The sequence below is a fragment of the Cimex lectularius genome, unplaced genomic scaffold, assembly GCF_000648675.2.
Source record: "Cimex lectularius strain Harlan isolate CLEC.00 unplaced genomic scaffold, Clec_2.1 scaffold4, whole genome shotgun sequence".
Taxonomy (NCBI): Eukaryota; Metazoa; Arthropoda; class Insecta; order Hemiptera; family Cimicidae; genus Cimex; species Cimex lectularius.
This window is the reverse complement of record NW_019392723.1, coordinates 2,592,359-2,618,752: the sequence shown is the minus strand read 5'-3', so window position 1 is coordinate 2,618,752 and position 26,394 is coordinate 2,592,359. Positions and strand designations below refer to the sequence as shown.

General features: G+C 36.5%; 1 protein-coding gene across 6 annotated transcripts; it reads right to left on the bottom strand.

Moving 5' to 3' along the window:
- Positions 1-4,233: 4,233 nt before the first annotated feature.
- On the bottom strand, positions 4,234-17,536 carry LOC106673225. Of its 6 annotated transcripts, none has more exons than XM_014405253.1 (23): positions 17,532-17,536; positions 17,381-17,434; positions 14,639-14,758; positions 14,534-14,578; positions 14,375-14,452; positions 14,261-14,311; positions 12,268-12,330; positions 12,085-12,132; positions 11,199-11,276; positions 11,085-11,138; positions 10,982-11,029; positions 10,794-10,859; positions 8,148-8,201; positions 8,021-8,083; positions 7,833-7,892; positions 6,434-6,481; positions 6,310-6,357; positions 6,202-6,249; positions 6,048-6,125; positions 5,798-5,899; positions 5,700-5,741; positions 4,671-4,719; positions 4,234-4,611 (listed from the first exon to the last, which is right to left on the bottom strand). In XM_014405253.1, the coding sequence occupies exons 2-22, from the start codon at positions 17,384-17,386 to the stop codon at positions 4,675-4,677; spliced, it is 1,245 nt and encodes a 414-aa protein (XP_014260739.1). In that variant the 5' UTR covers positions 17,387-17,434; positions 17,532-17,536; the 3' UTR covers positions 4,234-4,611; positions 4,671-4,674. The 6 variants fall into 6 exon arrangements, with proteins under 6 accessions (XP_014260739.1, XP_024082478.1, XP_014260755.1 ...); XM_024226710.1 differs by having other exon boundaries at positions 5,798-5,896; XM_014405269.1 differs by having other exon boundaries at positions 6,048-6,113.
- Between the last annotated feature and the right edge of the window lie 8,858 nt (positions 17,537-26,394).

Below are 26,394 nucleotides of genomic sequence, written 5' to 3'. Positions count from 1 at the left end.
TGAAACGGAAATGTTATAGACATGGGCACCCATTTCAAATACCCTCTCCCAGCTCTTCCCAGTTATTCTCTTTATCTGCCATAGCATCGATGTATGCCAAAGAGTTTTTCGAGTTCTTCTTTGCATATTCATATTTACTTAATAAATTATTCTTTTTTTTAGAGGCTTACTATTTAGTTATATTGGGTTGTCCGGAAAATAATGCAGGATTTTAAGTTTTCATTAAAAAAAATCTATATAAAATATTCTGTTTACGTTTACAGGATTACTCATTTGTATGAATGTCAACACTTATTAATCCTCTTCCAAATGATATTGTTTGTTTACCTCTGTAGCATTCCGCTACTTGGAAATAATTCAGTCATCCTTATAATGTCAAAGCGAGAATTTCGTACGATTTTCTTTTACGAGTTTAAACTCGGCCGAAGCGGAGCCCAAACGGCTAGAAACATTAACCAAGTCTGGGGCGAGGGTTGTGTTAATGAGTGCACTGTGCAAAGGTGGTTTAAAAAATTTCGGGAGGGAGATTTCAGCCTTGAAGATGAAGAAGGTCGTGGAAGGCCTTCCTCTCTTAATGATGATGTTCTGCGATCAGTGGTGGAAGAAAACCCCAAAACAACTGTTCGAGAACTTGCAGAGCAACTCAAAGTCAGTAAAACGACCGTCGCTGACCACCTCAAGGCGATTGGAAAAGTGAAAAAACTCGAAAATTGGGTTCCACACTCATTAAACGATCGCCAAAAAAATCAGCGCTTTGATGTTTGTGCATCACTTCTTTGTCGAAACAAAAATGACCCATTTCTGGCCAGAATTGTTACATGTGACGAAAAGTGGATTCTCTACGATAACACTAGACGTTCTGGACAGTGGCTCGACAAAGGAGAAGCTCCAATACATTTTCCAAAGCCCCCAACTCATCAAAAAAAGGTAATGGTTACGGTATGGTGGGCTTCATTTGGTTTAATACACTACAGCTTCTTAAATCCTGGCGAAACCATCAATGCTGAATCATACTGTAACCAAATTAATACCATGCATCAGAAATTGGCAGTAATGAAGCCCTCTTTGGTCAATCGGAAAGGGCCCATTTTGTTGCATGACAACGCTCGACCACATGTGTCACGTGTAACGTCACAAAAATTATTGGAGCTTGGCTATGAAACTTTGCCTCACCCACCCTACTCTCCGGACCTCTCGCCTACTGACTACCATTTTTTTAGACACCTGGACCACTACTTACAACACATAATATTCAAAAATCAAACGGAACTGGAAAATGCATTTATTGACTTTATCAATTCTAAAAATTCTGAATTCTACTCAGACGGAATTAATAAGTTACCAACACGTTGGGAGAAATGTATTGAGAGTTTGGGAAATTATTTTGATTAAAGAACATTGCTTTAAAGTAACTAGTTTCTTTTTTTTTGTTTAATACCAAAATCCTGCATTATTTTCCGGACAACCCAATAAAACAAACACAGAGTGTGCGAAGGAGGTTTCAAGGATAAATGGCTTGAAAAGCAATTCTGTTATTCAAGCCAAATGGTTCCATTTGTCTATTTATTGGTCCATCTTCTATATTCTTTTATTCTCGGGTTGAATCTGTGGGTTTGGGTTAGGGGCCCATTGTATCACACCTTATCTAAGGAATTGTAGAGATTGTCTCCCGGACAAGACAAACAAATCAAGGCTAAGTATTATAAATAGTAAAGGAAAAAGAGGGAATCAGTGTTAGCGAAGGGCTGAAACAAATAGGAGGGGAGGAGTGCTAAAGCGAGCCATTTGTATGATCCGAGCGCTACCGGTAATCCCCTGTCTTGATATATATCGTCTCTTACACTCCATTCGGGCGAAAAGCTTGTTGCGCTATCACACACCCTCTCGGTCCTTTTCTTCTGGCCCTTCCACCACTTCACCGAAAATTCACTACTCTCAACATTCTTAATATTCCGAATCGAAAAAATAGCTCTAAACAATATGAACAATGTGTGGTGTTCAGTGACCGTTAGCCAATGATTATTTGGACATCGTGAGATGCGGTCTAGTGTGACGTAGGTTTTAGAAAAACATTTTCCTCATCGTGCCCACGTTTCTATGTTTATTGAGGTCATCTTCAGGGCCTGGGATTTACAAACATTGTTTCAATTTTACAAATACATGTAGGATGTGGAAAAAATGAATTTATACAATGCTTTTTTCCACATCCTAAATGTATTTGTAAAATTTATACAATGTTTATAAATCCCAGGCCCTGAAGATGATCTCAATAAAGATCGAAACGTTGGAACGATAAAGAAAATGTTTTTCTGAAACCTATGTCACACCAGACCGCATCTCACGATCTCCAAATAATATGAACAATTTTACATAGACATCCTCGTCTGACGTTTTTCGGTGATACAAAGTTGAAAAAGATTAGGCCTGTGTCGAGCGTTCTTCCCAATGGAACTTTAAGGTTTTCTGTCTTCGTTGGACATGTATTTCGAAGTTATTACAAACTGCTAAAAAATGAATAGGGATGTTTGTAATTTATTCTTATTCTATTAATTTGAATTAAATTAATCGATATATTTTTGTTAGTTGGATGAAACAAAACAGAAAAGAACAAACCAAAAACAAACAAATGTTAATCCTCATTTAGTAAACAAACACCTTTTCTCGTTTTTTTTACATTTTAATCCAATCTTCTTAACAAATGGAAAGACATCATTTGAACCAGAAGTTCGCAATATTATTGTAGGAATGAGTCATCGAGGTCACCGGCTAGTGGATATGGCAGAGGCAGTTGGCGTTTCTCAGGGCTTTAGCCCAGAGACTGGAAGTGCCAATGGGACGCCTGGCAGTGCATCTCAGCGCATTACGACGCTAAGGGAAGACAGAAATATTGTCATTACTACCAGACGGAAACCTTTCCGTAGTGCCCACCATTTCCTAAATGAAGTAGACTGATGCGCCTAGAAGAAAAGACAAACTGGAATGTTGTTATTTTTACAGATGAGTTGCGTTTCTGCCTGTATAGTGATAGGAGGCGCCGAAGAGTCTACCGAGAACAGGGGATGCGTACAATGCCCATTGCTCATAAAATTTATCTAACAATTTATTACATGGTTTTGCTCAAAATAATGCATTAAGAACAAAAAAGTCGTTGCGATTGTGATAGTGATTATTGTGATAAACGCTGTGGACTGTACGCGACGTGTTCTTGCGTCGGATAGATGTGCACACCCCATCAAAACGGGGCAAGGCGTCGGGTAGCATGGGGCAGCGTCCCATAGCGTTGCAACGAGTGTGTTCCCGGCTTTACACTCTGATGTCTGGTGCTCCACTTAAGAAATTATAACTCCTCCGGATTTTGTAGTTAAAACATTGTTGGAGTGTTTTTTTAATCTCTTTTTTCACTTATAATGACACCGTTGAATTTAAAATCCAGAGGAGTTATACAATTTTAAATGGTCATGCTGAAAGAAAAATGTCTTCCGGCTAATTCGCAATTCGAGACGTAACACGAGACCAAGCGACGTAACAAAGTAGTTTGAAATAACAGTTTGAGCAAGAAATAAAGTTGATATTCTCTTTCTGCACTATTAAAAACATCTGCAAATGTGTTTTTTGGGAAAATTAAAAAAGCTTTTTTCTCTAATATTTTTCGTTTTTCAAACGCCTCCGATGTTTTTGTTAATTCATCCTTACATTTTTCATTTATAATGACACAAAATTTAAATATTATTGAAATAGTCTAAAAGTATAAAAACCCAGCTTTGAAATAATAAAATTGGATAAAATCCAAAGGAGTTATAAATTTTTAAGTGGAGCCCCAGACATCAGAGTGTAAACTTTGTCTCAATTTTTAAGTGGAACATGAAGCATCGACGAGAAAAAATTTCAAAACTTATAATGCCTTAACGACTAAGTTTTTGTTAATTCATCCTTACATTTTTCATTTATAATGACACAAAATTTAAATATTATTGAAATAGACTAAAAATATAAAAACCCAGCTTTGAAATAATAAATTTGAATAAAATCCAGAGGTGTTATGAATTCTTCAGTGGAATGTGAAGCATCGACGAGAAAAAATTTCAAAACTTTTGTTTATAGGGCGTTAACGACTAAGTTCACTCAAATACAAACACAATACACAATTACAATACAACATTGATTTTTTATTGCTTTATTTCGAATTTATACAATTTAAATGTTAATAATAAATGCAAAAAAGTTGTTGCACAGCGTCATTTCACATACAATTAACATGAATTTAACTCAAGCACACAAGGTAGATTAATCAAAATCAAAATTAAAAAAAAAAATATAATGCAATTATAAGAGAAAATAGGTATCATCTGTCAAAGATTAGGAAAATCACTGAAATTCTATCTTAACAAACGTAGCAACATTGCTCAATTTATAATATGACAAAAACTAGTTTTATAGGTTTGAAAGTATTTCAGAATTAAAAACTTAACTTGAAATTGGCTTTGCAAAAAAAAAAATCAGATCTTTCTCCTATCAACTTGATCTGTCTTAACAAATTTTTTATCTAGTGGTTGGCCTGTGTTTTGTCAAGGATGGCGTAAGTCCGGTTTTTTCGATGTGCTCCTGCCTTCACTAAAATTAAACGGCCATTATTTTGAGTAGGATAAAATTGAGTGTAAGTCATTATTTACTCGTTTAGTTTTCATCTTCTGATGCTGATGAAATTACAATGGTATCATCCTGAAACAATGGTCTGTGTTATTGAACAATATTTTATGTTTATGGCTTGATAAATCGACTTTTATCTAAACAAAAAAATCATTTTTCCCTTAAAATCAGTTTTTTGAGACGTATTTCAATTTTTTCTGAACAGATTATGAAATAGTTTTTGTAATTTTTCATAAAATCGAATGAATTGACGAATGAGCAAATGAAGATAAAGGTTGCATTTTCTAAGAATATGACGAGAAGACTATTATGATTTATAGATTTGAAAAATGAGTAATAATAACCCTCCTTAACCATAACCCAACCTGACGTAACCTAACCCCTCTCTAACCATAAACCTAGCCTAACCCCTTGCTAACATAACCCAACCCGATATGACTTAACCCGTCTCCTAACCATAAACCTATCGAACGTAACCTGTTTCTGACCATAACAAACGTGTCCTAGCATAACCCGTCACTAGCCATAACCCTACCTAACCTAACCATCAGGTCTTTATCTCCTTTTTTCCTCGGTTCCTAGGCGTTTTTGGCTAAAGATTCTTCTCTTTTCCCTTGATGGTCGTGCCCCTGGGATACTATCCATATGCCTCACTCCAGATGCTAGCGCGCGTTCAGGACGGGCCTCTCATTTTGAACTGACGAAGAGGTTACTTATGCTGTCCAGCATTTTGTAATTATAATCGCCTTAAAATATCTATTTGGAAGGTTTGTAAGTTTCTGATGAGCCTGTAAGGAGATTTTGGTGTCCTAACTGATCAATCCTGCCCATTTTTATCCTATCATATGATACTACTACCGAATCGTAATCGATAACGGGAAAACGGTCACGCAAAAAGATTGCAAACCATATCCAATGTTAAAATCGTCTGTTCTTCGTAACTTTAGGCAATTAAGTAATGAAGTATTTCTATTATGAGCATCTATGCTTAGTTTAAATTTTAAATAACCCAAAAGGATTATATTAATAGTTTAATTAAAAATTGAACTTACGTGCGTAGTTGTGCTAGCACTCTCGAATAACGCGGGTAGAGGCTGGAAAAAATAGACAGCTAAGATAAATAAACAAACAAACTAAACCATGCACTTACATGAGAAGTGTAGAAAGGACTTGTACTTTCGAAGTTCGCCCCGTTTGTATGAAGAGAAGAGCTTACAGTCAATGAAGCGGGAAAATGCTTAGTTGACGTCTGCTAAAAAATAAAAAATTTAACTTGTCAACCCTTTTAAAAATCGGTCAAAAATAACGAAAACAATACGAATAAAGTCTTGTTTATGCAGGAGCTCTTGTACAACAATATTAAAAAACGTGGATTACGGCCAGATTTGGTTAAAACTTACAATGGATTCTGATGTTTGAAACCGGAAGGAAGTGCCACTCCTGGGTATGGGAAGACAATGATGGCTCTGTAAAATATCCTTTAAATAAAACGTTTTATATGACATACTTAAATAGTAATTTTCATAGGGATAATGTTGGAATTAAATCGCTTACCGTAAGTTTTGACCGGGTCGGCCGCGTTGGCGCTGGAGGGCAGATGACCTAGAAACCCGGCTAATTTAAAAGGCTGCCTTTTTCAAAATGGTCAAACTAAAAACTTACATCAGGCGAGGTGGTTTCCATTTGGGTCTTTTCTCTTGCCGAATCCAGCTTTGTTTTTATCGAATTGTTTTAAAACAATAAGCATTATACTACTAATTAAAATTAGATATAAGATTAAACTTACCAAAAGCCCCGCTAGATCCCATCTTCCAGAAACGTCAGAGTGGACATTCTGAAAAAGCCGAAGTGAAAAAGAAATGAATCTACATTTCAAATAAATAGACTCAAAGACAAAGAAAGGAGGAAGGAGATACGTATAAAGGCACATTTTCCGAATCAAAAGTTTTGTAATTGGTGCGGTCCGCCGGTATTAGGTCAGACTAAGGTAAGACGTGGAGGAGGATGTGCTAAACTGAATCCTCCAAGTAATGGGTGCCAACTTGAGCTACATGCATTAACAAGATGTTGTTCCCAATAAATCTTATTAATGGGTCCACAGCTTCCAAAGAACCTTAGTGTAGACATAGATCCATTCTGTATGATAATTAGTTTAGTTCATGGACGTTGATTCCACCTTGTACCATTGCTGTCTTTGAAAAGGTTGTAACTCAAGCACAGCACATGAAGTAAAGAGTTCTCCACTCACCCCCGTCCTCTTTGCCACAAACCAAACCGACACTCATCTATGAAGAGGACATCCCCATTATTCTAGAGACCAGGCTGTTCTGACGAAGCCTTCTGATGACTATGTTAGAGCTCACCCTTACATCACGGACCGTTTAGAATTGAGTGCCTATTAAGAAAGCCGTTATTTGATGGTTAATGCGGTAAGAGCAATAAAACGATCGTCTCTAGCCGAAGAACATCATGATCCACCACTAACCGATCGATACTTCCGGTGCCCCTAAGTCCTGAGCACCATCGTGGATGGTTGAGCGTGGCACACCTATTACTTGGGCTATGTAAAGCCTTGTTCCCCACGGCGTGGGGTTTGGCGAGCGTGTTCTGAAGTTTGCCATACCTCAATACTTCTCTAAAACCCGTTTCCATGATCTGTTGTGGTTGTTTCAGTTGTACCGGTTTAGTACGAACCAAATTTATTTTTCAACATCTATAAATCATTATAGAACACTGTACTAGAGTTGATTTTTAAATCATAACTGACATCATTAAACAAATTTGGATGACTAGTGGCCGTACGAGATTAGCCAAAACTCGAACCTTTCAACGCCATGAGAACGGCTTTCGGTGAGTATACGACAGACTAAACAGATTACAAGTCTATGTTCGCTCGTCAAGCCACACGCCTCGACGTGGGACGTCGTTGGCCAAAGCATCTGCTCGAGCGGGATCTTATCGACTTAAAACATGCTTTTAAGAAAAAAGAAACATTAAAATTTGTTGTTTTGTTAAAAATAAAGGATAAATACAATTGTCCGGTTTTTGTATTAAAAAACAGATAGTCTCACATGTGACATGTAAAACTGGCGCGAACCCCTTGCAGTATGTGAAGTCCTACCGTTCTGAAACAATCTTTGTTAGAAAAATTTTCAGTTAATTAAACAATTTAAGTATCGACTTACAAAAGCCGATGAAAAAGTTGAATTTGTTCTGCTATAGCCAGAGATGGTATAAGGTTCCGCCTAAAGAAAGCCAAAAAAAAAAATCATAAATTAAATTTGTTACATTAACAGCAAAATCAATCCTCCAGTGTGCTCAACCGAAAACCGGATTATCCTATCAAAAATTCGATTGAAGATGTTTTTACTACCTGTGAGGCGTCGCATTGCCATGTGCCCCTCGGTGGATATGGAGACACTTGCCTGCTAAGTCCCTACAACGATTGATCTTGTCGAACTTTTATTGACATAACGATTATAAAGGGAAGAAATTCTTACGGTTAAAGTCGGAGAATGACGTCGAATCGGAGCGGGAATGGTTGAACTTCTTACCTGAAAACATGGATTAAGTCGGATTTGATTGACTTTTTTGAACCTGAACTGACAAGTGAATGCTAAAAACCTCGAAACCGATTCGAATTGAAACAATCATTTTTAATATAAAGTTGTCTGCTTTTTTCTGAATGTAATGCAAGATTATTATATCAGTAGACTAGTTTTGTTACGTAGGATAAGTTCGTATTAAATGAGGTTAGTTAAATATAAAGTTACCAAAATAAGCTTTCAGTATAGTACGTCAAAAAAACATTTTAATTAAAAAGNTTAGTATGTAAAGCTTTCAAAAAAGAAAAAATTGCCTTGGAGAATATATGTATATATAATAGACATAACCTAGATCGGTGAAGTTATGATCATTTTTTAGGCGAAAAACTTTAAAAAAATATTTTTCGATTTTCCCAAAAATTTATTTATTTATCATAGTATTCTGGGTTTTTCGAATACCAGCTTTATTTCTCGGTAGAAAATACGTTCAAGTACTTTGCTACGTCCATCGGTCAGTACATCACAATTGCCGATATTTTGAAGTAAATTTGTTTTAAGCAATTCAATACAAAATTTCATAACAAACAAAACTAGACATTCTTGAGTTTGATTAGTAGAAAAAGAGCAATATTTTTTCCTCCATGTCTAGTGCTCCATATAATATGATGGTTCGTATTAAATGAGGTTAGGTAAATATAAAATTACAAAAATAAGCCCTCTAGATTTTATTCAAATCCAACGTGATTAGAACCTTTAAAAAGCTGAATATCTCTACTTTTTGACTACCAACAATGTTTATGTTTTATATTATATCATTATAAGTGAGAGAATAAGGATAAAATCAACCAAAACTCTTCAAAAGTTTTATTTTATATCTCTGGTTCTGGTTGTAGTGAAGCTGACTTTGTGCCATTACATGTAGGTTATAAGAATGTAAAGCCCTGTAAAATTTCCTGTGGATGGGTGGAGTCTTATCGAAATAATTACGGTTTATGTGATTTCAGAAACATTAGAGGAACAATTGGAATGAATAAAAAAGTTCTTTTAAGATCCCCCAAAATTTGTGTTCTGCGGTTTTTCGGGGTGCGAAAAACGAATATAAGCTTTTTATCTTGCTAATAAATTATTAAATCGATTTTATTTCGTGGTCCGATTGACCAAATAATTTCTCTCAATTAATTAATCTTTATATAAGGTACTGGTTGAAATGAAATAGTCTCACGAGCGGGATTCGAACCCACGATCTTCGGCTTGATACGCCGCTGCTTTCCACTTGAGCTATCGTGATTTAGATCCACTCGGACATCAACTTCCCATCTCAACCTACCTTTCGAATTTTCCTTCTTTTTTGCCATTTTTCAAATGTCGTATAATCAGGATTCGATTCTCGGCGACAAATGTGCGACAAATTCATTTCAACCAATACTTTACATAAATGTGTGGTGATTAGTGACCGTTAATCGATAATTATACAGAAATCGTGAGATGCAGGTTCACACCAGAGATGTAGGTTTCAGAGAAACATTTTCTTTATCGAGCCAACGTTTCGATCTTTATTGAGATCATCTTCAGGGCTCAAAGTGTTTGTCTTCTGTGTAATTGTGCCATTCTTGCGTGTCCTGTTGAGAGTCAAACACTCAAGAGAAACACTTCGAGCCCTGAAGATGATCTCAATAAAGATCGAAACGTTGGCACGATAAAGAAAATGTTTTTCTGAAACCTACATCGCACCAGACCGCATCTCACTATTTCTGAATAATTACCTTACATAAAGATTAATTAATTCAAAGAAGTTATTTGGTCAATCGGATCACGAAATATAATGGATTTAATAAGTAAAACGAAGTATATCTTAACTAAGAGCTCTCCGTGGCCATTTCATTTGTTGCCGAGAATCGAATCCTGATTACACGACGTTTGAAAAATGGCAAAAAGGAGGGAAAATTCAAAAGGTGGTGTTGAGATGGGAAGTTGCTGTCCGGGTGGATCGCGATCATGATAGCTCGAGTGGTATCTAGCCGAAGATCGTGGGTTCGAATCCCGCTCGTGACAATGACTTTTTCATTGCAACCAATACCTTAAATAAAGATTAACTAATAAATTATTTTAACCTAATTTGCTATGTTTGGTTTCAAATATCGAATCAGCCGAGGGCAAGTTTTCTCCTGTTTATGTCCGGTGTTCCACTTAAAAATTCATAACCCTCCTGGATTTTATCTATTTTCCAAATTTAACGGCATTTGGCCTATAGAAAAGCCGTATTTTTCTAGTTTTTTACTATGTCGACAATATTTACGTTTGTCATCATAAGAAAAATAAGAGTGAAATCAACCAAACCTTGGTTTTGACAAGTTTTTCATGAATTCTATATTGCTAGGGATCATAAATCCGTTTACAGAATTTAAAAATATATAATTGTACAGAAATGAGAGAAAATTTGACAATTTAGTATTGTTATGTTTTAGATGTGATTTATAATTTTGGCTAGAATTAGCGTTGTTTTAATTTATAACGCGCAATTACTGTGTTCCATCGATCGCTATAACCTAATAAGTTATCATTATTATGTGACAACAGAAGAAAATGTTAAAAAGATCTCACAGAGTGATTTTCGTCGGGACGCCTTGCTTCTTCTGTAGAGGTTGATGTCACCTCATTCACTATGTTCTGAAATTTCATAACTTGATGTTATAATAAAAAAAAAATGATGGGGTGACATTTATAATAATCGTATGATATTGTAAAAATAAATCATCGCTTTATCAAGCAGATAGTGAATATATTCTCACCTTGATTACCATGAGCTCAGAGGATGTTGCAACTTCTGACCGTCCTTCCTACAAAAGGTACAAAATCAAATATACAATTTTTTGAAAAGAAAAGTTCAATTACCTCAGTGAGCAATGACGAGTCGTTTATAAATTCGTCTAACTTGTATTCTCCTTCCTGAAATGTACACGGGAATTTAGTATTAACTGCATTTGTTTGTATAAGCTGTAACAGTACATTCACCCAATGTTGCGTCGTGTCCATTTTTGTCGATTCCGGCAAACGAAGAAAAGGCCGCTTCAATGTTTCAAAACCCTATTGAAGGAAGATTTAGCAAAGTAATCTTTTAACGACCGAAAACAGTGTTTTGGGAGATAGAGGTCAGAAGGGGGTGTACAGAGGATCTGAAGGTAAGGTTTATTTTACGTAGGGGTTGGGAAGATATCTGATAGAGGAAGTCAAAAGGTAAAATGGTATGGCCATCGGTGTATCAATTGGGATTCAATGTCCTCAGTCCAGAATACATCATTCAAAGTGGCGGAGAATAAGAGGGTGCTAGGAGGTTACGCACACCAAAAGTCCTTTTTCTCACACCATCGACATAATTGCCTCACATGTTCTCCTTGTGATTGTTACAAATTACTTAACCTATGTTATGGTATCATATTTAGTTCAGCTCTATGATGAAAAGCTATGCTCTACGAAAACTAAAGCTTCTCCGCAAGTTCCTTATAAAATAAATGTACGAGTTTACGTCTCAAATCTTACAATATTTTGCATATAGTTACCACTTGTTAGTCAGGTGGTGTGAAGGAAAGGTAAATTTTGTCAATAATGAGACAAAAAAAAAGGACGTGGAGTTGCTTGAGCCTTGAGAAAGTAATGGATTGGGGGAAGTAGGGACGGTCCTAGCCAATTTGAGACGGTCCGAATGGAATGACTGGAACCAACGGAGGGCATTGTGGGAGAATCATCAGTGTGTAAGTTTATCTAGGAAAAGGGAAAGGCATGGGAAAACTCGACAATAATGGTGATTTCACATCGGTCAATAGTCTGTATAACAGTGTGGTAAGACATAGGAGAGAAATTTGGACTTCTATAAAGAAAATGATGATGAACATACCGGAAGAACGGAGACTCTTTCAAGCGTAGAATCTTCAGACTGTACCTCCTTAAAATTGTAATAAAAATATGCTTTAATAAAAGTAGTTAGAAATCACATAAAATGATTGTATTTTTGCACGCATATGACATTGAAAGGTACAGAGAAATGGAGTAATTTTTCTCTTAAAAAAATACACCTTACCTCAGATTTGTGCAAAGGCCATGAAGCAGAACTTAAGTGGTCTGGATAACACGTCGGTTCATTCTGAAAAAAAGGTTTCGGAATGAAAGCTTCGTATGGAAATAAGAAACAATGTACAACCTGGATATCACCATCATTTTGTGCTACAAATATACCTATTTCCCTACACAAATTAGAAGAATTACAATCACATACTGGCTGGGGATAATTCACCTGAATTATAATGGTAAAAGATTTAAATTTGATACTTTTAAATCCTGTCCGGTTTGTTGCCACGACAATCAGCACTTACAACCTGTTTTGTCTTACCACCCATAATACTGGACAATTTAGTCCAAAACCATGACAGAAGTTTTCTTTTAAATTTTTACAGCGAGCTTAAGCAGCATAACCTGTTAAATACATAACAGAGGTCCAGGAAAATAACTGGACAGTACTACTACTACTCAAGGAGTACTGTACTTCCAACCGAACGTGGTAAGGAATAAGGGAATGAGGAGAAACTTCTCGTATACATTTTCCAGGATTGGAAGCAGGCTGATGGGGAGATTTCATGTGGCCTAATAGTTTCATGCTGTTGTTGAAGAAATGGGGGATGATAAGGCATGATTAGGCATTTAGATTTAAGAGTAAATCTAAAGGTCTTACTGATATGATTGTCACTTTCCTGCAGCCCACGATCTCTCTGATCTGACATTTATCCTACCAACTTTGGTTTCCTGACACCATTCCTCTTTACCCTCAACACTGCTGTCCTTCACCGCAGTACCATAACGTAAGCCGAAGTGGTGGTCAGGAATAGAATTTAAATTTGGTAAAATGAATGAATGATAAGGAAAAGCGTCTCAAGGACTTTTCAAAGGATTGGAAGGTGAGGATCATACGGACAATTGGGAATTTCCAAAGGATGGGAAAATGCTTTTCTTCTGAGGACAGCAGTGTTGAGAGTAAAGAGAAGTGGTGCCAGTATGCTTCTTGTACGTTTATGTTGGATGCACTGACATTGTAAATTGGTGTTAGTAAATTATTGTTTGGTGAGTTGGCACGTAATAGCAGGTGAAAGTTTTTGATACTTGGTGTTTTGTAATGTGCTTAGGAGATGTCCAGGAAAACAACATGCTTAAGAGTAGTAGCGATGGTGTCAATATGGTGTGTGAGTTGTAGTGGCGGAAGCAGAACAGGTGGTAAGGAATAAGGTTTGAGGGTGTTGATGCGCAGCCTGATAACATGATGCTTCTTGAGCACTTTTCCAAGGATGGAAAACATTCTGATGGAGTGATCAGTTGGTGTTATGGAGCATCCCGATTGCCAGGAAAACTATTGTGGTGGTGAAGGATGTTTCTCGTTATCAAGTCATATCCACGACATTTTTTCTTTAAAAGGCTGCGGATTGTGGATTGGCCTCTTTTTGGGTAAAACCTGTATGAGAGGAAGAGAGTATCTAAGACGGCTATATTACTCGTTTTCGTTAAACTTGATTCTCAATGTCATACGCGAATACAAAGGTTATGGTATTGCCGTGAAGAGGAAGATGAGCAGCAAAGGGTAAAGAATAGTGGTTGGAGTACCAGTGTACTTCCTTGAGGGACTCTACCGTTGATAGGATAAATATCAGTCTTAAAATGCCACATGCCATACCCGAGCAAATGCTTGAGAGATGTCCAGGAACATAAGCGGACAGTGACTTCTACTCACTCTTGGTCGCGATGGTGTCTATACCGCGATGGGGTTGGTGTATGGTGGGGAGTTGAAGAAGGATGTTCCTCGTTGTCAAATCATATCCAGGATTTTTTTGTGACTGAGAATTTTTGACGTCATATGTGATAAAAGGAGTGTGAGAGGTCGGCAAAATGGCTATGTTTTCGGTCACCTTAGATCTCCAAGTGCGAAGCCAAGGTTCGAGGCTTCGGGTTAGGTTAGGATTATAGAAGGTACAGCGGAGTGGAGCCAATATACTTTTAGTTGACATAAAATATATGTAAAAATAACTTACTTGTTCTTCTAACTGCTCGACAAAATTCCAAAGCAGTGTTGATGATCCGGCCTTATTGAAAATATATATTGTTAGTTATATTAATCTACAAGGCTCTATTCCAAGGTTATATACCTCGTTGTCGAAGGAACTACCGGGCTCGTTTATAGCTGTACTTTCCTCCTTGTTTGTAGTACTAGCTGAATCCAACAACTACAAAAATTGAATAAACAAAACTCAAATTTCAGTCATAAAATACATTTCTGGAAGGTAAAACAGGTGAAAAGTCATTACAGTCTCATCGAAATTAGCGCAGTCCCACATGGCTAAAACATTTTCCTGTAACAATTAAATCATAAGGGGGTATACTAATTTAAGAAATTGGGAAATAAGCCATACGTCGTTTCCTGTGTTCTGAGAAACCAGATGCTGGAAAAGAAGAGAGTCATCTTCAACATCCCCATTGAGAGTGGTTACGTCGAGTTCGGACTTCTTCGAAAAAAGACCTTCTTGTGATGACTTTTATTGAAAAATAAAGAAGATTGATTAAATATGTGTGTATTTAATTTTATAACAATCCTTGTTCATTGCCATAAGAGAAAATTAAAAAACCCGTTTTCCTTCTCTTTATGTTATACACACTACAACACATATTCAAAAAGTATTGTGAACAATATATTTTTTGCAGTTACTATTCCTATCCTTACTCTGTAAAAATATTGCAAGTTGCCATTATAAAAGTTTTCTGTGTCGGTTAAATTTGTTATCCCTGAACACCTGCCTTCATCAAATAAAAGGTACAGAAGAACCGAGGATGAAATTAATGAGTGTTTATGATTGAACTGCTTTCGAGCTAAAATACATGATATTGTTGCTTGGCCAATATACAAATCTTAAAACAGGTTACACTGGCATAAAAACTTCATAAGAACAAACAGTCAAGTGGGCCTAAAATCACTAGCATGTAAAAATGTCACACCCAAAATAGTCAGTGAATACACCCAAAACCTGGGAAACGCAACAACCTGACAATGCTTTGGTGTTAGCCGACCAAAGAATTTTACATAATGAACCATCAAAAAAACAGGTTATGCAAGGTAAAAATCTAGGATAGCAAGATCAAACAAATGATCTTCTATATCAGACTGAGTCACCCTAAACAAAAAGGGAAATGCACGAACTCTAGATTCTAAACTAGTGAAAAGACCGGGTCAGTTATATACTGTGCAAACACAAAATACGAGCAACTGTGCTCATGAGGGATGTGCACATCGGTCTTTCATACTGAACTACATGCTATCCATGCCTGCGCCAAAGAAAATATTAAAAGTGGTTACATGGACAAAATAAATTCTCGTGGGATCAGACAACCAAAGGTTTCTAAAAGTATTAGCACATACAAATGTCACACCCAAACTATTCGTTAAATACACCCAAAACCTTTGGGCAAACGTAACCTGACGATATCTTAGATGCCAGATTGTTAGACCTTTATTCATCAGTAGACCCCTGATCTTTTAGGCTGAACTTAGCTGCATACTTTTGTGCCCTGTCTTTGAACAACAAAAAATTCTGAAATACGGTAGAATTTAAGACTTGAAGTATATGCTGAACTTAAAAACACTCCTTAAAAAGGAATGTGTAGAAAAATTAAAATCCATTTATCGTAGTTGAAGTGATTTTTAAAATAAAAAAAGGAAATAGGGGAAAAAAGCCGCATCGCATTAGTTCCTATTTCCATCTAGTTATGAATTATTATTAAGGTGAACAAAGAATGATAAAAATTGCCTTCCTTGTTTTTAGCAACATCTCGACCAAAGTCAATTGAAAAAAAGTAAATGAAAATTGGAAAGTAATGAAAGTAAAGGACAAAAGTACCTTTCCAACACATCCACCATTCATAGTGACAGAAAGATCAGTAATTTTTATGAACTTATAGACCTATTGCAATTGCTGGAAGGATAAAAACTAAAAACCTCCTTGGAAAAAATACAAGTCGATTAATCAGGTGTTCTAACAATCTTTCGAATCCCTAATCGAACAGATTATTTTCCTAAATTCGACAGAGCAAAACCATCTAATACTTACCAAAATGTGAAATAGTTGTTATTATAAAGCTCAACGTGTTTGAAATCTGACAAAGGTCATCAACTGACGAACTTTGCCTGATGAAATGGTTGGTTTTTAAACTTGAAATAAATCGAAAATACCTGTTTATAAAGGATTGATTCATTTGTGAGCGTATCAACTCTGATATAACAAAGGCCTCTTTATCACCTTTTTTAATTTCCTTTAAAATACGATTTCTTATAAGAAAATAACACTGGGAATCACGTCAATTAATAGAAATGTATTTATTTTTTTCATTATAATCAATACGTCTCACCCTCTTGACATATTTTTAAGGGTTGAATGATGAAGGGTTCACCTAGGAAACTGCACATTATGACCAAATCTTTATATGATTCTTAATGAGCATCTCTCTTTTAAAATGACGAAATTCTTTGTCTACTCAAAAAATCTTATTGGCACTATCATTTTGAGCTTTTTCGTTATATTATAAATAAAATTTCCAACTTCGACGCATTATTTATTTCCTGTGTCTATGTCATGACATCTTACAATTAGCTTAAATTAGAGCACATTTATTTTATCTTTTTTAAATTTAACTATTATGCTCTATTCTATGGAATTGTGTATATCTAATAAAATATTTTCTAATTTAAAAAGTAATTTATACTTCAGTCAATTTTTACCACATCTGCATGCGACAAAGAAAAGAACAGTATTTTAATGAGGTTTCCCATTAACAAAAATTAAATTAAATTAAATTAACAGACTGAGAAAAGATGTCACGTAAAATTTTAAAAAAAACTTACGTCCATTTAATTTAAATAATAAAAAGTGAGGGACTTTTGGCAAAAAATCTCAGTTCATTAAATATTGGATCACATCCTAAAATTAAAAATAACTATTTTATCCATTAGTCAATTTTGACAAAATCAATCCCTCCGCTTTTATCTACCACTGAGGAAAAAATCTATCTACAGAGAAAAGAACAGTATTTTAATGAAATTTTCCATTAAAAAAATAAAGAAACCGAGAAAAGATGTCACTTAAAATTAAAAAAAAAATACTTACGTCCATTTCATTCAAATCAAAAAAACTGAGGCAAAAAAAGTATGGAATTACATCCTAAAATTTAAGAAACAATTAATAAAATCAAACCCTTTGATTCCTGACAATAATTTTTTTAAATTAATGTTTACAACTAAAAATATGTTATACAAACCTTAAAGCTGCTGATATTTTTAAACTTTGCTGCATCCTCGCATTTCGTTAGTAGGTGCTATGCTATCAACGATAATCAAGAAACTAAACGGATTCTAAATTGTTAGAGCCCCCCCCCCTAACCGTGTACATTCGTTTGTTTGCAACCTCGTTAAATTTTCAACGTGATTATTTTATACAATCGCTATTATTCAGATTAGACAGAGTTTTTTCTGTTCCAGTCTTATCGTCTTAAGATTTTTGATAAATCAATTCAACCAGGGGCAGGTTTTGAAACGCTATGAAACGCTCGAGAGATATATCCTGGGTCGAAAAACACCCCCCAAGCCGTATGAGATAAATAATTCAACACCCTATCAGGAAGGGCACACAGCAACAGGTGGTAGACTAGGGTTAACATAATAACTAAATCAACTGTTTGTTTAGCTGTCCATAGCCATTTACCCCCCCCCCCCTACCGGAACTGTATGCTCCACGTATGAGCTTATCCCAGTATGATCATCAATCAATGAACTGTAAACTTTCCGAAAAAATGTCTAAACAACTGATGGGATCGATATGGAGCCTGAAAGACGCAATATTGTCTTTACTCTCGGTTCCGTTCTCTATTAAGCATACATTGCAGACGCCGGACGCCAACCATCATCCCAAACTTCGAAAACAATATCACCATCCTTTCAGCAAACTCACACCCAGTAGTGGCTTCCAAAGACCTCAACGGTCTCCTGTTTGAAAGGAAGATTCAAGAAATGGAGGATCAGACTCCACGAAACCCAACCAATAACTTACAACTCTGTCCCTATCCCATCAACCAATATCGTCCGCTATTTGGGATATGGTGGCCAAAAACACTGATCAAGGAGACACAGAACAAGCCCCATTAGGACAATGGAAACCTCACTTGACCTTCCACCCTTACATTTATGTAAAAAAAAGGTGGCTTTTGAAGTCCTGGCAGACTCCAGAGATACAAGGAAAGAAATCCAAACCTAAGGAGAAGCCACCATACATTCGGGAAAGAACGAATACTGACAAAAAAGGGAAAAACTCAACTTTGACAGACCCTTCCATGTGGTCATAGAGAATAGAGACTTTTGGAAGAGTCCCAAATGTCAGACCAGGACCTTAATATGATACACAGGGAACAGAGAGTAGGTTTAGGGGTAAAAGGGCCGAATTATACCTTACGGAATTACATAGGACTAATCCTAATAATTTTCCAAGCTGAGGTTCATGCAAACTGTGAACAGGAGATAAAAATACGAAAGGGGAACAGATATACATACTCTCAGACAGCCTGCAGTCATAAAGGCACTAAATGCGTACGCTTTCAACTCCAAACTTGTCTCAGAGTGCCTAAATTGCCTAACGGTTCTAGGAAAGCACAGCAAGATTACCGTAAAGTGAGTTCCCAGACATGAAGGTATAGCAGGAAATTCTTTTCAACCCCCAAAAACCTTAAAAAAATTGGAGCTTTTAATGGAGAAAAGACTGACTTTAAAAACTCCAGAATCGAACCAAACGAATATTGGCTGCTGGAATTCGGAATTAAACTGTGGGGTTCGACCAGGTGTTCCAATCTAAGAAGGATAAATGAAGGAAGAGGAATTCGGGAGTTTAGACAACAGTCAAAAGGTTTCGATTGGAATAACTGGATTCTTTGGCTGTTGGAACATTTAGATGAACCTTACAGGTAATAACGAGATATTTGTTGTGTGCTGTGTCGGTTGTCTGCGGTTTGAAAACTAAAGTTTTTAACATCACTACTTCGACAATGCTTCCTTCTTTCAAAAAACGGCCAATGGAACTTGATACCCTTCTATTTAAGCAGGATCTCAATCGCTCGACGAGTTCTTCTTTAATGGAGCAATTATCTATCGGAATCTACAAGCACCAGAGTCCCCTGAACAAGTTGCAATAGCACTTATCCCTCCCTTGACAGCTCCACAGCAACCCTAGCCTTGAGCAGGGTCACTAAACTTTTATCAGAAACACGATTTACTTTCTTCTTTAGGTAGAAAATTCCGAGACCAGTGGTGCTTTAGATCTCTAGGGAGAATTGAATGCTGAAATTAAAAGGTTCGATGTGAAAGTTGTGAAAGTAAGAAGCTGGATGATGGTACAGGGTTTTATGCTTCTGTATCGATTCTGCGTAGTCGATGAGGAGACTGAAGTTCCGATTTGCACTTGAAAGTATCTATCGGACATGAAAGAACGATGAGTTTCTAAAGATTGGATATAGGTGTTTCAGGAGGAGTTGTTCAAAGCATTTGCCAAGCCGTGGGAGAGGTTTTTGAAGTTGGAGATCGGCCTTATAATTACCAATTTCCATTGGATTGGAAAGTAGTAGTATTAAGGACTGAGTTGTAAATGGTGTTAAGGCAAATTGTATATATTTTGGGAAGATTTTGTTTGTGACGGACGATGATTTTACATCTAATGAAGAAAGGGTTTGGGAAGGGGAAAATTGTGGAACAGTCTAGGTCTTGTTGAATTTGTTCGTCGTGTCTGGGATTGCTTACGTCTGGGTGGGGTGCAAAAAGTCATATAACTTGGATGCAATAAGAGCCAACTTCATCAGGACAGGCCCAAATGCTGTCCGTCGGAAAGTTGCAGTCCATTGTGATATCTCTTGCAAGTAGGTATTACCTAGTCGGCTTTAGGTCAGAAGGCACTCTTTTCTTTGGTCTAGTTTTGTCGAGAGTCGGTAACCAACAGTGGCAGAAGAACGTTAAGTTTCCTCGCTCTTTCAGTTTAGTAGACTGTTATGAACACTGGCATCGACTCTGCACTGAGGCACATTGGCTCTATGGAACCGGTTTATACCGGTACACCTACTTAAGTTGGGGTTAAAATTGACGTGCCAACTCATTTCTTGGGTGATCCAAAAATCTAGGTTGAAACTACGATGCTCTGGCTCAATCTTAACTACCGGAGGAAACTTGTGAGTAAGCCTTATTGCTGCCTCCTTGTCGGCTAGTCAAATTTTAGCTGCCAGATTGATCTTGTACTTTGGTTGAGAGTGTCGATTGTTGGAGAGTAAATAAAGATATAGAGTTTCTTGGGTGCTACTCATTGACTCTGTAAGGTGCTTCTAGTTGTAATTTCATTCCTCAAGCTTCTTCTTCGCGTTTTGTGATTTCCACAAGCTCTTTCTTTCTTTCAGTATCTATGATGGTCGCAAGGTCATCTAAGCCGATCGAGTAGATTCATATTTCTTCCCATTCTTTTCATTCTATTTCTTCTTTTCATGGTGACAGTTGAAGACACAAATATCCAGAACGATTGGTCATCGGCCATCTGCCCCGTTCAGCATAAAAGGAACGCTAAGACAACAGTGTAGGCTGAAGCATAACAAAAAATAACAAATAATAATAATGTCCGATAACATCCTAAAATCGAAGGTTTCTTTTATCTTTACCTTATCTTTTAGACTGATATTAATTTTTTACTTATAAATTTTAAATTCTTCTAAGTGTTTCGAGGTCAATACCACAAACTTATAATCCGGTTTCATTCAAATCAATGGAAAATTCTTCGGCCGGCATAATCTTCAAAAAGTATTCTAAAAAGAATTTCAGTTTGAAAAAAAAATGTTTCAGTTTCTGATAAGAGAATAAGCCAGTTATTGTGACTAATGTTTAAGATTACAATACGATAGCTATTAACATTATTTGTAATTTATCGCTATTTTTTTTCTTAAACAAAAGCAATTGTCAGATTAAAATTTCTCGCCTCTCATTTCTTTTATCGATTCTCCAACCAAGTTATGATGTTTTGTGATATAACGATAACTAAATCTCTCTTTTCTTTATCCTATTGCTAGCCCCTCTGTGCCTTAGGACCTCGTCAACTGGACAAAATAACACAAATAAACAGAAACAAAATAGTCTGGTTAGCATTCACAAAACGCATTCTCATTCGCAAAGGGGCCGCGGTAGCCGAGGCGTCAGACTCTCGGCTAGTCGATCCCGTGGTCGTGGGTTCGATCCCCACCGTCGCCTCTGGACTTTTTCTGACGCCTAAGGGGACCGGTGGCCGCAATTGAAAGAAATTGACACGGCACTCATCAATGGAAGGGGCGGGATCGGATCTCAGCGACCCTGAATTTGGTCCCAACCCCCTTCAAAAATGAGTTTCTTGGATGGAAGAACACCGGTACAACGGGGGCTCAAGGTCACATTTGTGTTGTGAGCCCTCCCCCAAAATATGGAGCCAGGGATAAAGTACAATGTACAATAAGCTGTACAGCTCAGCTGCAGTGCTCAGGAGGGAACTCCTCCAGTCCTTGGTTTCAAAAAAAAAAAAATCACAAAACCGCTGTGTACTCGATATTCCTCGACGTGATTGAGGATATGCTCATCCGTTCACGCAAATAAATACATTCTATCCTATAAATAAGACATACCATGTACATGGAAGTAAAAAGATCTATGTACAATAAAAATATTTATGGTTCTGAGATATTGGATTAACGATGTTCCTGGTGCTGTGCCTCAAAGCCGAGCATAGGTCATTCGGGATGTATTTATTTCTTTGAAGAACTAGTTCTTTACAATCTGTTATTATATGCTCTACCGTGATAACCTCTCTACTTATCTAAGTGGTCAAACTTCAAAATTGGTCGGTTCGTTGGTAGCTGATTTTGGCATGACCTATGCGCAACCTGGTAAGTATGACCTTTTCCTTTCTCGTTTTAGCCTATTTGTGTTTCTTTTGTTCCCGTGGATACTCCGTTTTTTAAATTATTTCCGACCACTTTCACAGTATACTTCAAAATAAATTCGTATATAACCTGTTCAAAAATGAATAGGGATATTCATGGCGAGCGTGGTCTCCCGGGCTTAAGCCCGATTCCGAGGACTGGAAGTGCAAATATGAGGCCTGGTAGTGGTTCTCAGCGCATTACGACGCTAGGGATGGCAGAAATATTGTCATTGGTGCAAGACGGAACCATTTCCATAGTGCCCACCCGATCTTAAACGAAATAGATTGATGCGCCTACAAGAGTACACCACACATTTACTCTGGAGGACAAACTGGACTCCATATATATCGTGTACTGGACCGTTATCCGTTATATCTTAACAATTATCGAGGAATATATCCCTCAAGCAGGAACTCATTGGCAGGGGTTTTCGATTTCTGGATGACAATGCCAGACCTCATAGAGGCAGAGTTGTTCATCAACGTTTAGAAAATTGGGAATTTCACATCGGCCCCTTCCCCCATTGTCTCCAGACCTCAATCCCATAGATCACATGTGGGAAGCATTGCAGAGAAGGCTTTTTGATCACCATCCGCAGCCTGTTGATCTGCAACAACTGAGTGCAGCGTTGCAACATCTATGGATGAAATCCCTTACGAAATTAGAGATAACCTTACTAACAGTATGCCTAAAGCCGGGAACACACCCGATACAATGCCATACGACGCTACCCGATGCTACCCGACACAAATCCAAAGTCCAATTTTCCGAAAGGTTGTATTGCCCCCGTGTACATCTGCCCGATGCCACGTAACGCTACCCCACTCTACGCTCTGCGATCCCCACTGTCCAGATTTTCGTGGGGTAGCATCGAGTACAGTCGACGACAAAAGAACCGGACACTCATATTTTTATTCACACTACATGTATTATTATCGCTATATTAATTACAACAAATTTATTTTAATATAAACCAAATTTGCCGGGATCAAAAATTCATTAGTTTATATTTAAAAAAAAAATAATTTTAATGGTTTGGTAGAAAATTGATCAAAACACCGGAATATCATTTTTTGATAGAATGAATTTAACTAACAATTTATTACACGGTTTTGCTCATAATATTTAACTAACAATTTATTTCATGGTTTTGCTCATACAATTACACCATTTTCGTTGAGTAGAGTCAGAACAGGACACTCATGATTCTTGTAGTTCATTTCAAACAATGTATATGTAATTTTGTCTTTATATTAATTACAACATTCTTATTTTAATATATACCAAATTAAACGAGAGCAAAAATTCGTGAGTTTTTATAAACATTATTTGGTTATGATGGTTAGGAAGAAATTTTATCAAAACACCGGAATAACTTTATTTAAAACAATTAAATTTAACTAACAAATTATTACATGGTTGTGCTCATAAAATTCAACTAACAATTTATTACAAGGGCTTGCTCAAAATAGTGCATTAAGAACAAAAGAGGCGCTGCGATTGTTGTTGATCTCTTTTTTCACTTATAATGACACAAAATCTAAACATTGTTGACACCGTTGAATTTGAATAAAATCCAGAGGAGTTATACAATTTTAAATAGTCATGGTGAGAGAAAAAGTTCTTCCGGTTAATTCGCAATTCGTGACCAAGCGACGTAACAAAGTAGTTTGAAATAACATTTTGGGCAAGAAATAAAGTTGATCTTCTCTTTCTCCACCATTAAAAACATCTGCACACGTGTTTTTGGGAAAATTAAAAATGCTTTTTTTCTCTCATATCGCTTTCCAAATGCCTCCGATGTTTTTGTTAATTCAACCGTACATTTTTCATTTATAATGACACAAAATTTAAATATTATTGAAATAGTCTAAAAGTATAAAAACCCAGCTTTGAAATGTGAAGGGTGTTATGAATTTTTCATTGGAATGTGAAGCATCGACGCGAAAAAATTTCAAAACTTTTGCTTATAGGGCGTTAACGACTAAGTTCACTCAAAGACAAACATAATACACAATTACAATACAACACTGATTTTTTATTGCTTTATTTCGAATTTATACAATTTAAATGATAATAATAAATGCAAAAAAGCTGTTGCACAGCGTCATTTCACATACAATTAACACGAATTCAACTCAAGCAAAAGGTAGGTTAAACAAAATCAAAGTAAAAAAACAAAACAAAATATAACGCAATTATAAGAGAAAATAGGTAATCATTTGTCAAAGTATTAGGAAAAATACTGAAATTCTATCTCAACAAACAAAGCAACATTGCTCAGTTTATCATATGACAAAAACTAGTTTTATAGGTATGCTACGTCAGAGATGTGCACACCCTATCAAAACGAGGCAAGGCGTCGGGTAGCATTGGGTAGCGTGGCATAGCGTTGCATCGCGTAAAGCCAGAAACACACTTACCCGATGCTACGCCATGCGACGCTACCCGACGCAACTCCGATTTTCCATAAGGTTGCATTACCCCCGTGTACATCTGCCCGATGCTACTCAACGCTACCCTACTCGACGCTATGCGATCCCCACTGTACAGATTTGCGTCGGGTCGCATCGAGTACAGTCGAAGACAAAAGAACCGAACACTCATATTTTTATTCAACTACATGTATTATTGTCGTTATATTAATTACAACATACTTATTTTAATATAAACCAAATTAACTGTGATTAAAAATTAATTAGTTTTTATTTAAAAAAATAATTTTAATGGTTTGGTAGAAAATTAATCAAAACACCGGAATACGATTTTTTGATATAATGAATTTAACTAACAATTTATTGTACTCGCTTCGGCGGTACATGTACTAAAATTGGAACAATTTATTACACGGTTTTGCTCATAAAATTTAATTAACAATTTATTTCATAGTTTTGCTCGTAAAACTACACCATTTTGTAATGTCGGGTAGTATCAGAACAGGACACTCATATTTTTTGTAGTTTATTTCAAACTAAGTACATGTAATTTTGTCGTTATATTAATTACAACATGTTACTTTAATGTAAACCAAATTAACGAGATAAAAAATGCATAAGTTTTTATAAACATTGTTTAATTATGATGGTTAGGAGTAACTTTATTTAAAACAATTAGGTTTAACAAACAATTTATTAGATGGTTGTGCTCATAAAATTTATTACAAGGTTTTGCTCAAAATAGTGCATTAAGAACAAAAGATGCGTGGCGATTGTGATAGTGATTATTGTGATAAACGCTGTAGACTGTACGCGACGTGTGCTTGCGTCGGATAGATGTGCACACCCCACCAAAACGTGGCAAGGAGTCGGGTAGCATCGGGTAGCGTCGCATGGCGTAGCATCGGGTAAGTGTGTTCCTGGCTTCAGTGTTCCCGGCTTAACGGGAGCACAGAGATTTTAACTAATAGAGGACATTATTCACGATATTAATTGTTTAAAAAAAATTATTGTATCCAATACACAAAATTATGGAATTAAAACATTATTTATTCATATTTGGGCAGTTTATTTTGGTTAGGTGTTTCTTTATAATAGAGTTTGCTTTAAAAAAATTATTCCTACAGAAGGCAATTACAATTATTTAAAACACGAATGCAACTCTCGAGGAATTAATTCATGGGGGAGGAAACGGGAAAAGGGGGAAGTTCCCTGCAGGTGGCGGTGATCGTCTATTGATTGTCAGCCTCGGGCTATCTGCTCGCAAATAATGTTTCTTTCACTTCCAGTCTGGAGACACGCGACCCCCTGACAAAAGCCAACTACAGCTCGGCAAAACAAGTCAGCCGGAGACGGGATTGGGTTTCGAATTAATCCGTCGGGTCTGAACATATTTATTCACCTAACATGGATCTTTCCTCATCACATGTCCAAACATCGCCGAAAAATTACATACATCACTTTATTTGTGCTTAAAATATCCTACACAATAAGTATTTCTAAGTATTTCGCAATGGAAAACACAATTTTATTCATCAAAAAATATTTATGTTGTAAATGCTCACAAACTTTCGAAACACATATCCTGTTATAGTCTCACCAGCCAAAATTATTACTCCTTATAAAACGTATACATCTCTTAGATTCACATAACATTATTCCTTCTCATCAATTCAGTTTTCTTCGTCATCATTCCACTCTTAACTTCTTTCCTACGCATT

Excerpts from the sequence above, each read along its gene's own strand:
- LOC106673225 (XM_014405253.1), bottom strand. Across the intron at positions 11,030-11,084 it reads ACTCGTCATTGCTCACTGAG|GAAGGACGGTCAGAAGTTGC; the intron begins GTAATTGAACTT and ends TACCTTTTGTAG. Across the intron at positions 8,084-8,147 it reads GTCATTCTCCGACTTTAACC|GGACTTAGCAGGCAAGTGTC; the intron begins GTAAGAATTTCT and ends CAATCGTTGTAG.